General features: G+C 46.7%; 1 protein-coding gene and 1 long non-coding RNA gene across 2 annotated transcripts; both read right to left on the reverse strand.

The window, feature by feature from the left end:
* Positions 1-3301: 3301 nt before the first annotated feature.
* Positions 3302-12910, reverse strand: LOC135399575 (protein unc-93 homolog A-like). The gene is made up of 3 exons (XM_064631305.1): positions 12791-12910; positions 7196-8387; positions 3302-3715 (listed from the first exon to the last, which is right to left on the reverse strand). The coding sequence occupies exons 2-3, from the start codon at positions 8385-8387 to the stop codon at positions 3489-3491; spliced, it is 1419 nt and encodes a 472-aa protein (XP_064487375.1). The 5' UTR covers positions 12791-12910; the 3' UTR covers positions 3302-3488.
* Positions 12911-14106: 1196 nt separating this feature from the next.
* Positions 14107-14740, reverse strand: LOC135399577 (uncharacterized). Its single transcript, XR_010424346.1, has 3 exons — positions 14509-14740; positions 14239-14426; positions 14107-14160 (listed from the first exon to the last, which is right to left on the reverse strand). It is a non-coding gene; the product is annotated as an uncharacterized LOC135399577 (long non-coding RNA).
* Positions 14741-15098: the final 358 nt, after the last annotated feature.

Here is a 15098-nt window from a genome sequence, read left to right on the forward strand (position 1 = left end):
GGCCACTCTGATACTCACATCAAAAACACAATGTCGATCCAATGTGCGCATCAGGAGAACCAGACAACACCAGAATCTCCCTTGTGCGACACTATAGATTAGAGCCCTGCGCGGATGAGGTTTTTGGCATCCGCATCCGACCCGCATCTGCGCACACGTTACCGCGTCCCATCTGCATCCGCACCATACACAACAGTTTACATCCGCATCCGATCCGCTGAGCAAAACGCACCATCCGCATCCGATCCGCAAAAATCCGCACGTTTCGAAAGACGTGTAAAGACCGCCGGAAGCATGTTGGTATAATTTCGGATGCCTCCATGCTGTCACGGAAGGACTCAGTCATGACGACAAGCAAAGGTAAACCTTTCAACAAACGCGATATGGAGAGGCTTCTGGAACGCGTGGAACGCTACCTCGTCGGCGCTCGCGCGGTTCGAGACGCCTGAATGCCTCCTCTCCCGTCTTGGCGCCGTTCATGGTCAAAGGTGAACCAGAGCATGCGCTCGCTGTCGGCTGTTGGCGCGCAATACAAATAAATTGCGGGTGGAAAAATGACAGCACGCGGTATATCCGCATCCGATCCGCTGCCTTCGTATCCGCATCCGATTCGCATCCGACCTCGAGCCATCCGCATCCGATCCGCACGCCGCAGAAAGTGCTAAATTTCATCCGAATCCGCAAGTATATTGCGGATATCCGCGGATATCCGCTTCCACCCGCGGATGGTGCAGGGCTCTACTATAGATTACTTCGGTGTGCGCATCAAAAACACAACAACAGTCGAATGTCTACACCAGAACCACCAGAAGAGTTCTGTTGTTGTTGTTGTTGTTTTTCAAGCGGGGCGCTTCAGGCACCACAACAGCTGAAGGCAAAAGTCAGGTTCCCAGAATGTAATATCCAGAGAGTGGGTTCTTAGCCACTAACAGGTAGCGCTCTTTGTCGCATAAAACGCTCCAGCCCCAGCGACATTGCTCTTTCCCCAGCTTAACTGAGACCGGGGGGTGTACGCCATTTTTATGGCAATTATGGACTGGATATAATGCCGCAAAAATGGCGTACGCCCCTCGCCGTTTTCAGCTAATCAGGGGAAACGACGATGTCGCTCGGGACGATGGTTCGCTAGGGGCGCGCCAGGCGGTGAGGTCCATTTTTAAGGGTAACAGATATTACGCGAGATCGGTGGTGGTGAAAGGTCTAACGCCTCTCAGAGCCGTATATTAAAAGGGAGTCTGGCCATTAATGGGTCATGCCTATACCTGAAGCTCCACCCACTTTTTCGGCTTTGCGACCAATAGAGTTCTGAAATATGTGACGCTATCAATCAACCTATCCTCACTATTTGTCCCCGTATCCAACATGGGCAGCGGCATTTTGGTGGCAAGTGGATTGGATGGGATTGAAATGGATACCTCACGCAATCTGCAAAACTAGTGGATTTTGGTGCAAATTTGATGTGCGCCACCTAGGGAGTGTAAGGCACATCGGGAACTGTCGTCTGCTTCCGTCGTTGTACCACTGCCGGCAGAACCACCTGCTGAGACAGATTCTGTCGTCGGTATGTTTTTTAAACAAGTCTACATGAATAGTTTGAATATAAAAGGCAAGAGTGTTTATATCCATGAAATACAGCAATTAAATATAACAGCACAGCGCCGTTTTTGTTGTGGTTTCGTTGTGATCGCCGTGTTCACTAGGCCTAACACATCGACAAAACGTATTATTTTCAGTTAGATATCGATGGATTAGCATAAGATGAAATTGATTTCCGAGAAGCTTATATTAGGATGTACATTTGCAGCGTAAAATCAGGTTAATCTGTGAAAATTTTTTGTCACGAAATCCCCGCTTCACTGTGTTTGTTTTGGTCGCCATTTTGGGTGGCAGTATGGTGTCATGGCGACCCCCTTGGTAAAAAGCAACCCAATCAGATGAGCGAAACTGTGATTGACAGGTCGAGCCTCTTTTTGTTACTCCTCCCAATGGCCAGACTCCTTTTTAATATACGGCTCTGACGCCTCTGGAGAAAGTGCGTCCTCTGCCGATTCTAACGGAACTGCGCCGACATATGTCTGGAAGCGTCTCGGGAAAACCCAGGAAAAACGCCGGAAAAAGAGCCGGCACCGGGATTCGAACTCTGGTATCCCGAGCGACTGAGTCTCGACGTGACATGGTCAGTACGCGAACCACTGAGCCAAACGAGCCCGTGACACTGGAGAGCGGATTTTTAGGCACGACCGCATAGCACGTTGTATATGCCAATTATCATCCCGGGTGATATCACTCTGTGTCCCGATTAGCTGATAAAGTTGACCCACACCTTTTCATGTATAAACTTCCCTTCCAGCCTGAAGATAAAGCGATGCGATTCTGCAGGTTGGTTGGCCTAGAGCGTTCTATGCGATGAAGAGCGCTACCTGACAGTGTAAAAATCCGCTCTCTAGATATCACATTCTGGGAATATGACTTCCGCCTTCATCTGTTGCGGTGCCGGAAGAGCACATTGTCACTCGGGATGATTGGCTAGGAGGAGGTGCTACGCAGTGAAGCCCCGTTTTTAAGGTGTAGAGAGCGGCTTTTTGGCACTGACAGGTAGTGTTCTTCGCCGCATAAATCGTGCTAGGGCATATAACCTTCGGAATTGTATTGTTGTATCCTCAGATTACAAGGAAAGTCGATACGTAAAAAAAAAATTGTGTAGCCCCTTTCTCAGAGCCCCCCTCAATCTTAAAAATGAACTTCACCGCATAGCACGCTCCTAGCCAACCATAATCTCGAATGATATCGTTATCTGCCCTGATTTGTTGAGAACGGGAGGCGTACGCCTTTTTTGTGACAATTATGAACAGCATAAGTGTCACAAAAAGGCGTACGCCTCACCTTTTCAACAAATCAGGGCAGATAACGATATCATTCGAGATTATGGTTGGCTAGGAGCGTGCTATGCGGTGAAGTTCATTTTTAAGAGTGCTCTCTAGAGATATCCTATTTAGATTTACTTTTCTTGGCAGACAAGGAAAGAAAGCGGGAAAACTAACACACTCCAGGCGATACCGATATATTCCGAATACATTTCAGAAATTAGGGTCCCGTTTTTTTTTTCTGTTATTATTTGTTTGTTTGTTTTCGGAATACGTCGGATTTGCAAAAAAAAGCCGACTGGTTTCTCGTCATTTTTGGAGAAATGCCGAAAAACAAGAAACCCCACGTTGCCGCACAGTAAAACACAAAACACGGACGGCATACAGTTGTCTAGTAGACGCGTCTACAAATAACGTGATACTTTCTTCATACGACCACGATTAGATGGCCCACCTACACTTCATTTGAAGCACAGGACATTCGGTATAAGTTATATGTTTACAACAGTTCTCAATCGTATGCGCACACAAGAAAAACGTCGGATACCGATAATTCAGTGGACACAAGACTCCAGACGCATGCACAGCAACGACAAATTAGTGTTCTCACTCATCAACGGTCGATCAGGTTGGGTTCTTCAGTGAAGGAAGATTCCGGGAACGATTCATCATCTCTATGACAATGTATCCTATAACACCAGCCGCGAGACACATCATGAGTCCGGCTATCTTCAAGTACACACGCACTGTGCTCTGCACTGCAAACATGACGATGAGGCCTATCGATTCCCACAGCTGGTAATTGGCGAACGCCGCATTTCGTCTGTCCCAGAACAAGATGCCGTAGAATGCTGAAATAGGAGACAAAAGTAAGCCCTACACACCAGCTCCGGTGGCGCAGCGGTAACGCGTGCGCTTGGAGACTGGGAGGTCCGCGGTTCGAATCCGCGGGCCGGCTGTGCCGTCTGGGGTTTTCCCTGGGTTTCCCTCAGATGTGTAATAGGCGTATGCCGGCACAGTTCCCCTGAAGTCAGCCCATGGACGCAGCTATCCTCCCCCCGAGCGGATTCCGCCCGGTCTTCCACTTCACCCTCTCCTCCTCTCCACCACCTTTCCCTTCCCGAGAAACATGCCGCCTAATCAGGCAGGCAGACCTCTCGGGTTCCTCCCAACGACACTCCTCCTCCTCCTCCTCTAGTAAGCCCTACAGGGGTGTGAAAAAAGGCGTCAAGTTGCCTCAATAATGGTCAATGTTCATGAGACCCCTCTCGAATGTCGTCTGCTACTGGCTGCAAACAAATGCACGTCAGGAGGCGCCGCGGTTTCGTTTTCGTGTCTTTCGTTCCAGCGTCATGCATCTGTTCGCCTTTTTGAGTATCCACTTTGGGTTTCGAACCCGGTTTTTGCTGCTTCTCTCTGTACGTAGTTTATGCGCTCGTTTGATGTATGCAACATGACGCCGGAGCCCGCCGTGCCATTCCATGCCAGAACAGTGACCTATGCGCCACTGTTTTGAAGAAGAAGAGGAAGATGATGCTTGCATCATGAAAAGCTTTTTCGACATGCTTGCACTTCTCGAGCGTAGTGCAGCCATTCTGCATTAAAGCTGTTCGTTATCGTTCCTGAGTCCTTTCCCTACCTATTTTTGTGCCGAAACGCAGGAAGCGTAGCCTCCACTCATTGACGGAAGGACACCAGGGGCTCAATCTTGATGTGCACATAGCGATCGTTTTTGCTATTTTTCAAAATTTGCGCGCTCATTCCGTCACGCGCATTGGCCGTCAACCGGGGAGCACGGGCGTTTAGCAAGCGTTACGGGATAGCGAAAAGTTCAAAATCTAGCCCCAGGAACGGGAAAGTGGTGGCAGCGTTATGGCAAATTCGGGTGGTCATTTTGTGGCAACGCGGCCTAGCGCTCGGAAACTGCTAGGTCGGCGCCCGAGTTGGATGACGTGATCGTTGCCACCCGAACATAAGTACCAGGTGCTTTCAAGTTCCAAGTTCAAGTTCCAGGTGCAAGTGCAGGTTGGTGAACGGTTTCGACGAGAAGCTTCATAGGAATTTAGCGGAATTTAGCGGTTTTCTTCACTTGGATCACGCTAGAAGCGTCGCGGTCGCCCATCTTCGGGTTCCATCGTCTGCTAAACCAGGTGAACTTTGACGTGCGCCCTAATGAGGGCACTCGCCACCGTTGCACGGTGTGATGACGACGGATATACAGGGTGTATGCTATAAAAGGTCAGTCACATTTTCGTGCAAGAAGTGATACCTCCTTGATGTATACCTCTATCACGAAAAGACTTCCTCTGCCTCAAAGTGAATAATTTATGCTAGAGGAACCTACGGAACGATTGTGGTTACCTAGCACTGTGTAACAAAATAAATATGACCATGCAAACTTTCACCTCCATCCATCGGTATTGCGCATAGGAAACACATGAAGACGAAAGTTTCCGTGGCCGTGTTTATTTTATTACACAGTGAATGGTAACCACAATTTTTTCGTAGGTTTCTCTGGCATAAGTGATTCACGGTATGGCAGCACAAGTCCGTCTCTCAAATAGATATAGTGTCACGCGCGAAAATGTCACTGACCTTTTATAGCATACACCCTGTAGTTGGGCAACCCGGTGCTCGGTCGTTTCGAGACCAGGCGATAAAAGTGCTAGCTGTCAAATTCAGGGCGCTCAGAAAGCGCCACGCGAACATGCGAGATTGCTTCGCTTTGACCAAGCCTAACATGACTGTCCTGGATCTGGCAAAAAAAGTGCCACGAAATGGACACCCGAATTATTGCCATTAGTGTAGCAATAGTAACGGTTCCGGATGTTGTCAGCCAGAACGAGAACGGCAAATGCGCTGTGCGTTCTAAGAAAAATGGTCCATTGTCGTGACGCGACTTATATTGCCAATGATAAGGACGCAACAGACGAGGCAGCTCGAATAGTAAACAAATTGCAAATAGAAAACACTTCGAGTATTCATTCGAGACTATTCTGCAAAACTCATGTTCGATAAGCAGGTAGTGTTGTAGCACGTGGCATTTGGCAGGTGTGGCTGTTTTTAGCGAAGTGGCTCGCTCGCTCCACTGCAACCTCCGGTGCCAATGAAATATGCATGGAAGCGTTTCGCCTTTCTCTAACATAACCGACGCTCTTGAAATTTATTCTATAGGAGAAAAAAATTCGAAAGGAGGAAGTGCCAGAGCGCACATCACCGCTCGCTGTATTGGCATGGCATTGCACGCGGCATGGTCCACTTACTTTCAACTGAAATGGCTTACGATATTACACTATTTCGCTTTCCACGCGAAGACGTATCCGCAGGCCATCGAGAAATATGAAATTCACGGCGCGCTGAATTGTTGAACCATTTCTTGAGGCTATCTCTACACCCAGCTCTAGCTATACACTCAGGAAAAAATAAGAGCAATTTATCTACCATAGTGGCAGTCGCAAGGCAGATTTCAAAAGTCATTCGTTGTTGTTCACATCAGGTGTATTTAGCGGGCGCCTCCAAGACGGTGATCTCTCGTAATAACTAGAAACCAAGCCAACGAAGGGGAGCTTCTCAACGTGTGAGCCGCCATGATCGATACGGTAGGCCTAGCTTGTTACGAACGGTGACACATACGAGTTCCCTGCGCTGTTGTTTCATGTTGCAGCACAAGGTTTAAACCGTACGATACTCGTTCCTCGAGAATCAAAGCGCGCAGGTGATGGCAGACAAAACAAACACACTTCGCACACGACATGGCACGCGGAGCAGAGCGGAAGCCGAAGCGACTTGCATTGGATTGGATACCATTGCGCCGAACATGTTTGGTCTTCACACGTGGAAAGGCTGTGGCGGAATCCGGCCCAATCCAAAATATCGATCAAAATATCGTCTTGCCTCGGTACAACTCCTTTGCTCTCCCCCTTCACTCTCTCTCCCAGCTTTTCTTCTAGCCTTCGTACGTATGATCTCTATGCTTCCACGCCCTGTTCCACATCGCCGTTTCGCCCCCTTAACGAGGTGGCGGACCACAAACCGACAGCAGGTTATTCTGACCATATCATATCGTGTAAGTTGCAGCAAGAAAACGCACACAAGAGAGGACAGAAGGTTGAGCAACACAGGAACAGGACGTCTGCGAACCCTACAACTATGATTTGACACCAACTACCCCTCTTTTCTCCAGTACGATATTCTGATCCGTAGGTTTCAGTCATATCAGCTCTTCTCTAAGGGTTTGTTAAAATTATCGGTGAATCGCCTTAAGCGCAATAATACATTTAGCTCACACCGAAATATAGTATTGCAAGCACAATTTAGAACTAGCAACTCACTGTTGATCTGAGTCTTCCAGGAAGCGTCTGCCACAGCCCAGCAGATTGCAATTAAATAGAAGCTACGTGCGTCTTGCGGTGTTGGCTTCCACGTTAAGAGCCGTACCATGACCGCGAAGTCCAGCAGTGCTGCCGTCATTACAAGTAAAATTCGTGGCACCCTCGCCGACAGAAAGCCGAAAGTCAGCGAAGAAATGATGCCCGCCATCCCGTGACATACCATGACGCGTCCAACGCGTCCGGGGCCCCAGGAGCAGCTGACAAATGCCTGAGTGAATTCTACCCAGAAGAAGACTTGTTGCATGCCGCCGTACACAGTCAGGGGAATCATCAGCTGCTGGAAGCCCTGTCTCGTTTGGTGAACGGTTTCGACGAGAAGCTTCATAGGAGGGCTGGAATCACGAACTTCATCGGGCATTTTATCGAGAAAGATGAAGAGTACCGCAATGGCGGCCAATACTAAACCCGTGTACAGCGCACTCAGCGTTAGAACCTGCGATTCTGGGATGCTCCTCATGGCTGTCTCGTTGCCAATCGCATCATCAGTTGGATGAAAGGAAGCCCCACAGCGTTCTATGAACTGCGGAGGGTCTTCGCTCGTAGTGTCAGGTGGGGCGAAAAGCCAATAAGAGAGGAGAGCGCTACAGACTTGCGCGGTCTGGTACATTGCGAAGAATATGCCGAAGACACGGGAGATGAAAGGTGCAGGGTCCCCTCTCTCTTCCACATCCGCGCATTCCTGGGCTAAAGTGGTTAAGTACGACGATTTGGCCGTCCACAGGGGACCGCATCCCAGACCGAGCACAAAGGAACCAGGCAAGAGCGTCAGCCATGTTGGCTTCATGTTGGCCAGAAAATAGACGAAGTACATGGACATGGCGACCACCATTGTGTGCTTAAGCCCCAGACGGCCAATCATGTAACTCGACACGAATATGCAAGATATGACACTGGCAATGTACATGAGAGCCATGGAAGCTGCACCTAGGTCAGCTTCGTTGATGATGCTGCTCTGAAGGTTCTGAAGAGATCGGTAGGCGGTGGAGAGGAGCAGGAATCCGCTGCTGACAACCATTACACCACGTGAGATCCTCATTTTCGCCGCTACAGGGGACTCTTTTTCTTCTTCAATTGCCAAATGAATGCTGGGCAACGATGGTCTCCCACGGCTCCACGGTTTACCTGCCGCCATCTGGATCAGATAGGACACCAACATATTAGAGCTACTACGCAACGCTGTTGTGACTTTTCACTGATGTTTGAGAAAAGTAGCTCAGGAATAGCTCGTCACAAATCTCAGGGGCAACTGTGCCGACATTCGTATGGAAAGTCTTCCGAAAACCCACGGAAAGACTCAGACAGCACAGCCGATGGTAGAATTCCAAACCCACCACTTCCCACTCTTCAGCACGACCTCGGCTATACCACCAACGAGCGGGACGCCTCGGCCATTCCGCGTATGTCGGCATATGTCCCTTAGAAGTCTACCCGGGACGCACATTCCCCGAGTGCGTTAGTCATGACGTTGCCCACCTCTGTGAGGCCGACAGTGGCGAGCCCCTTTCACCACTACCCACCGCGTTGCACCATCTTTTTCACCATACGCTGTGCAAGTGCGTCTCTGCGCATGAGAGGAGGCAGTGAGAGGGAAGAGGGAGGGCGCCGCCTTAGCCAATGGGGCTTCCCGAGTGGAGTAACCGGGAGAGGAGATATGCGCAGAACGCTCGGTTACTTGCAGAGCGTATAGCGTTGCGTGCCGTCTGCGGAACGCCCGCTTATTGCTGCTTTCCGAGGGGACAGACTTTGCTACGTGCTTTCTCCAACCTTTTCTTTCTCTCATACGTAAAAACGCACTGTCATAGCGTTGTTCGCATTGTCCTTAGGAAGGGTTCTTTATCGAATGCCCACCTTTGACCTAATTATGTATTTTTACCGGTAAAAGGTACACTGTTAGAAAAAAAGGTATAAAGAAGGTATAATAATGGGCTGTTGTACCTTTTTTATACCTTCTCTTCCAGATATATACCTCTGGAGGGTATAGAAAAGGTACAAAGTGCCGATTTATACCTCCAACCATGCACAAGGGTATAAAAGAGGTATGAAGTAGGGATAACGTAACATATTTATACCTCATCATCATGTGTTTATACCTTGTGTATAGCATAGACAACCGAGGCTATACCTCCTAAGGTATAACTGCGGGCTGTTTATACCTTCAGTGTTTTTATACCTTTACTTGCACCACATGTTGAATCACATAATTTTCTTTTGTTGAAGCGGTGTCATATAAGATAAACAGTAATTTGATTAAGAAACACAGACTTCGTTAGAGTTGTATCTACAATCTACAGGTTGAGTTTATGACTGCGTGATATGTATACCTGCAATTATTAAATCTTGCCGTGCTCACCAGTATGCCGTGCTCACCAGTACAATTTGCCAAGTCGCCAGCTGTACATCAGTATTTGTTGTTCTTCAGATGTCCATGTCTGGATTTGGTCGATCCAAACTGCCAGACTTGCACAACGGTATTCCTTTTTGACCTTTTCTCTTTTTTTATTGTATATTTCTTTTTATATGGGGAACTCGTATGGCGTAGTCGAGCGTTGCTCGCAAATACTTTGCGTGTGTGAGTGTGTGTGAAAAAGAAAAAGAACGCTTTTCTTATAATCAAAAATGATTTCAGCTCCCTCTGCCAGAAATGTTGTGGCAAACTGGATTAGAATATACCTCTGCAGAGGTACAGTTTATGTGAAGGAAAGGTATAAATTCTATACCTCCACTAGGGTATAAACTATATATACCCTTCCGGAGGGTATAAATTTATACCCTAAAAGGTACGAGTTATTGCACGGGCGATTTATACCCTAAAAGGTATAAATTTTTCTAACAGTGTACATATTAGACATGTGCGAATACTGGACTTTTTCGAATACCGAAGCGAGTAATCCGACATTCGATTATATTTGCCAATGGAATACAGAATTCTATTTTCCAATTTCGAATCGAATCGGTGTTTCTTCCAAACCGAATGTATTCGAATAGTTCCTAAGGTGCACACGTAACGGCTCTGAAAACGGTACAAGAGAGGGCATGAAACAAAGTGAGCTCTAACTTATATATTGAACCGAATGAATTACATGTGCTTCATGTGTATCAGGTCCAGGTGAAACGCGTATTGCAGTCCTTGGAGGCTAGGAATACTTGGACGCTTGAACGCTACGAAGACAGTCCTTGACTGTCTTCTTTGCGTTCTTCGTGCTCAAAGTGCGAAAGAAACTTCACTGGTACCACAGAAAACGGTCCTGGAGTGCCCTTCGGAAGACCTTCCACGAATGCGAAATCAAATGACTGCCATCATCCACTGGAACCATGGCTATATGGCAAAGGTTCATGCGGTGTACTTTTGCCAGGTCTTACTTTCCAGTTCTATCGCGGGTGTAGACGCACAAAACATTTTCATGCGGAGGCCTGAAAGCCTGCGCAGCGCAGTATCATCTGGACCCAGAGCCCTCATTATACCGTGTTGCCATGCGACAGCTACCTCAACCGAATACAGCCAACCCTCGATTTATGAACACCCTCGGTTCCGGGAAAAATCGTTCATAAATCGAGGGATTTATAAATCAAAAATTCTGTTAAGTCAGTACTATCGGCTGACGAAACCATATTTGTGGGTTGGGATTGTGTTTATAATTCAATATATTATGTAATGTTGCTTTCGACCAGGCCTTCTGCTATACACTTCGTCGTCCCTAATGCGTCCCCCGAAAAGCCTTTTGTTGTTCGAATTTCGAGGGGTTAAAAACGAAGGGTGCCAATACCTGGAAAAAGTTTCGTCCGTTCCGGCATCATTCATAAGACCACGGAATAATCCATTTGAACATTTCTGTTGACCTCGGAACCATCCGTTCATAAATTGAGGGCAAAAACACTGGGCAACTCCTAGTTGGTTCCCAGAAATTCCATTCATTATCCGGATATCGAGGTTCATAGAACGAGGGGAAAATGCATGTAAAAAGTTTGGTTCCTCGTGCTCCTGTTCATAAAACGAGGGAATTCATAAATCGAAGGTTCATAAATCGAGGGTTGACTGTATACCACTGAGTACACCACACTGGAGCGCCACCAGGATTTGTTCGAGCGGGGTAAGGGTGGGTGCAGAGTAGAATCATTGAGGTGGTGCTGCATCAACAGCGCACGAAACTACCCAAGCAGCAAAATGTACTGAAAGTCGAGTGCAATAGGGGTGGACGGTATGTGTCTTATCAATGTTCTTTAGTTTCAAGAGTCTGTTCAAGGCGTTCCACCTACCCGTCCACCCCTATTGCACTCGACTTTCAGTACATTGTGCTGCTTGGGTACATTGTCTTTGCTCAAAATTCCTACGTTTCTGGAAGCCAGAGGGAGCGACGCCCACTTTCCCTCTTGCTTCCCCGTGATGGCGTTCATGAACACAAACCACAGTGTAGACTCACATCAGATACTATATCGATAGCGTAATATTTTGTACGAAATCATTACCATCGCGCATGGCTTTGGGGCGACCAGCAGACGGTGAAACATTTTTACTACTACATTACACAATCGTCCAATTAAATACGATATTTTGCTGTACGAGAAGCGTGGACAATAGATTGCTACACGCGATACTGGAAAAATTGGTTTTCTTTCGCGCGGAACGATTTTTCGCGAGCGACAAAAATCACCAAATTTCGGTGCCCGCGAGGTAGATACACTGACATCACCGAAAATTATTTTTTTTAAATTCCTTGTTAGCGCCGCGAAGCAGCTGTGGCCATGAGCGGCGTACAGGCACGAACAGATGGAGAGAGGACAGCAGGAAGGAGTGGGGGACAGGGGGGGCTAGTATGCGTCCTGGGCCGACTTCAGGGGGAACTGTGCCGACATTCGTCTGGAAAGTCTTCTGAAAACCCAGGGAAAACCTCAGACGGCACAGCCGGTGACAGGATTCGAACCCGTGTCACCTCCCAGTCTCGGCATCGAAAGCTATCGCCACGCGAAATCGACTTTGTCAGTACCTCCACTGCAGATATTTCAGAAATCGCGTAACTATAGTTATGCGATTTCTCAAATAGATAGACCATATATGGTCAGACGTGCCAAAATTACTTTACAGAAGTAATTAAATTACATGGGTTGTCTCGCGATGTAAACACCCAATTATTATTACATTTACATGGACATAGAAGTAATCAAACTACCGTCAAATTAGGAACCACTAATTATATCGTAGTTACAATTACAGTTACTGGGAAAAGCAATCTGGCAAAACCAGGTTCGATTTATTTAAATACCTGATTTTGACGTATAACTGTAATCCTACCATTACAAACCCAGTGTAAATCTTGAAATATTTCTTAAAACCACAAGTGAACTTCTAGTGCTGTACGATGGCTAGAAATCTATCACTAGCAGAAAGATAGGAACAGAGTACTGGCACACTGAAACATTCATTGCGCATTGGCCCTAGCTTATGCAGTACTGGTTGCTATCAACTGCATAAATGGAACAGGCAACCAAACCTAATCTACGAACCTAGATGTTTAAGTGATGTAACGTACGACTACTCACAGTTTTTGTGGATGTGTGTGACTTTTTCTGAAGCTCAGGTCTGAATTGCGTACTACAGGCTTTAGAATCAACTTCTTCTTTTTCTTCTTCGTCCAATGAGATGACGGCCGTGGCCGTGATCAGCTTCTTCTTCTACCAATGAGCTGAGCTTTTGACCGCGTGCATGGACGGCAGGTGAAAGTCGTCCTCTACTTTCGTTTCAAGGTTTCGTAATCTTTGCAGCGTTGGTGGACATAAAGTATACATGACCAGAATAACGTTCGAAGGTCACGGCTTCGATAGGTTGCTATGGAATATCAGATTTTGCAAAATTCTGGAAAGCCATCTCAACCGTACAGAAATAATGGGTCATGGAATGCGGTTAATAACTTGTTTTTCTTCGTGCTAGTATGGTGGTGATGTGGGGGACCGTAACTGTGGGCGGTGTGCAAACATTGGCAGACGGGGAGAACACAGGATTCCGATAGGGGTCAGTACGTCCCCCCGGTTTAACTTCGGGAAAATGATCCTTGACTCTGTATTGACTCTTTATTATGGGTCTATGTACTGTATTGACATCCTATTGCATTTCTCAGTTATATTGAATTCTGTAAGTACAACATTAATGTCATTCATACAGATTTTCCAAGCATGTACTACATCGGCCATATAAATTATATTGACCCCAATTCAACACTGACCACCATTATCATGTACATTTGCGTCTCATTAGAATTTGCAACAAGAGCTGCATGTTTGCACACTGCAGGCTTGCTGGCTTTGCTATGGCCCACAATTTGAAAGTAGCGGGAAAAGTAACGCGTTACATTTTTAATCGGTAACGTATCACATTTTTGATGAAGTAATTTGTAATCGTAAAGAATTACTTTTCGCGCAGTAGTAACAGTAATTGTAATCAATTACTTTTTTTTTCGAGTAACGTGCACAACTCTGGATTCGAGTCAGCGTTACCACGACAGGGCCGCCATCCGGCTTCATTCCGCTAAATTTGACATTCCCTATTGAAAAATACTTCAGAAAATCTTACAAAAGAAATCTCTCAGACTGCTGAAGGAATTTCTATGAGGTTATGAGACTAAATCTTACAAACTTTCTCTTAGAGTTTCGCACAGTGATCCTGTAGGATTCCAGGGAGGATTTCTTACAGGCAGGGGCAATGCAGCTTTCTTACAGGGCTTCTTACAGGGTGGCCTGTGAGGCTTTTTCACAGGATTTCTTACAGGCCTCGAGACCCCCAAGAAAGCCTGTGAGAAAGTGTAATGGGCCACCCTGCAAGAAACATCCTAAGAAAGCTGCACTGCCACGTATGATAATTAAAGGATCCCATACTTACTTGCTGAGAAGTATTGAGAGTAAGTCGCATGCCGTCACTGTAAGGAATGTTGCAGAACATTTGTGGCCCAGCCAATAAGTTCAGAAAGGCATGACCCAACGCATTGTACACGTACTTGAAATGTCCAATGCGACGACCAAGAAATTTCTTCATGTGATTATGACAACTTTTTGTTTCGCACATTGGGAACGCGTAGGCTTTCTTCCGTAAAAGCATCATCCAACTTTCTCGAAACGAGAATGGGTTACGACCACGTACGAATCCAATTAATTTCTGCTCGCTGCCGCTTCTTCCGAGTTTAACCTAGAAGAAACAGTATTTTAAAAAGCACGGTTAAGACAACATGTGTGTGCGTGAGAGATAGGCGTAGAAATATGTAACATACCGTTTGCCCAAAGCACAGTTGCTATAACCATCTCACTGCATTCTACCTTCCATTCCTCAGAATACGTGCGAACAGGAGTAAAGACGCATAAAGAATGAGAATGCGTAGTACGGACGATTATATACCACACACACACACACGTGCTATATACCTCAAAAGCGACGAAAATCCTGAATTCCTGGCGATATTTGCATGAGATGCGTAGCTGCATCCATGCGCTTCAACGTTTCAAAGCAGACGAACAAACTTGCTGGCAGTTGGAATAAACGCTGTTTCTGAATCACGCTGTTTTCTCATAGAAATCACAAGGCCAGACCTTGAATTATCCCACAGGATATTTTCACATTGGTGTGCCTATGATGATAGGTATTCGAATCTGCATCCTTTGTGGGAAATTCTGAGAGACGAAGACGCTTCTGTAAGAAATTCTGAAGGAATGCTATGTTTCTATGAGATTTTCTGAAGTATTTTTCAATAGGGTTCTCATCTTCTTTTGACTTACTTTCTTAATTTCGGATTGTGTGTGTGTGTGTGTGCACGCGCCACGAAGCAACCGTGCCTGTGAGAGGCGTACATATGAGGACAGATGG

This window comes from Ornithodoros turicata, chromosome 7, assembly GCF_037126465.1.
Source record: "Ornithodoros turicata isolate Travis chromosome 7, ASM3712646v1, whole genome shotgun sequence".
Lineage (NCBI taxonomy): Eukaryota > Metazoa > Arthropoda > Arachnida > Ixodida > Argasidae > Ornithodoros > Ornithodoros turicata.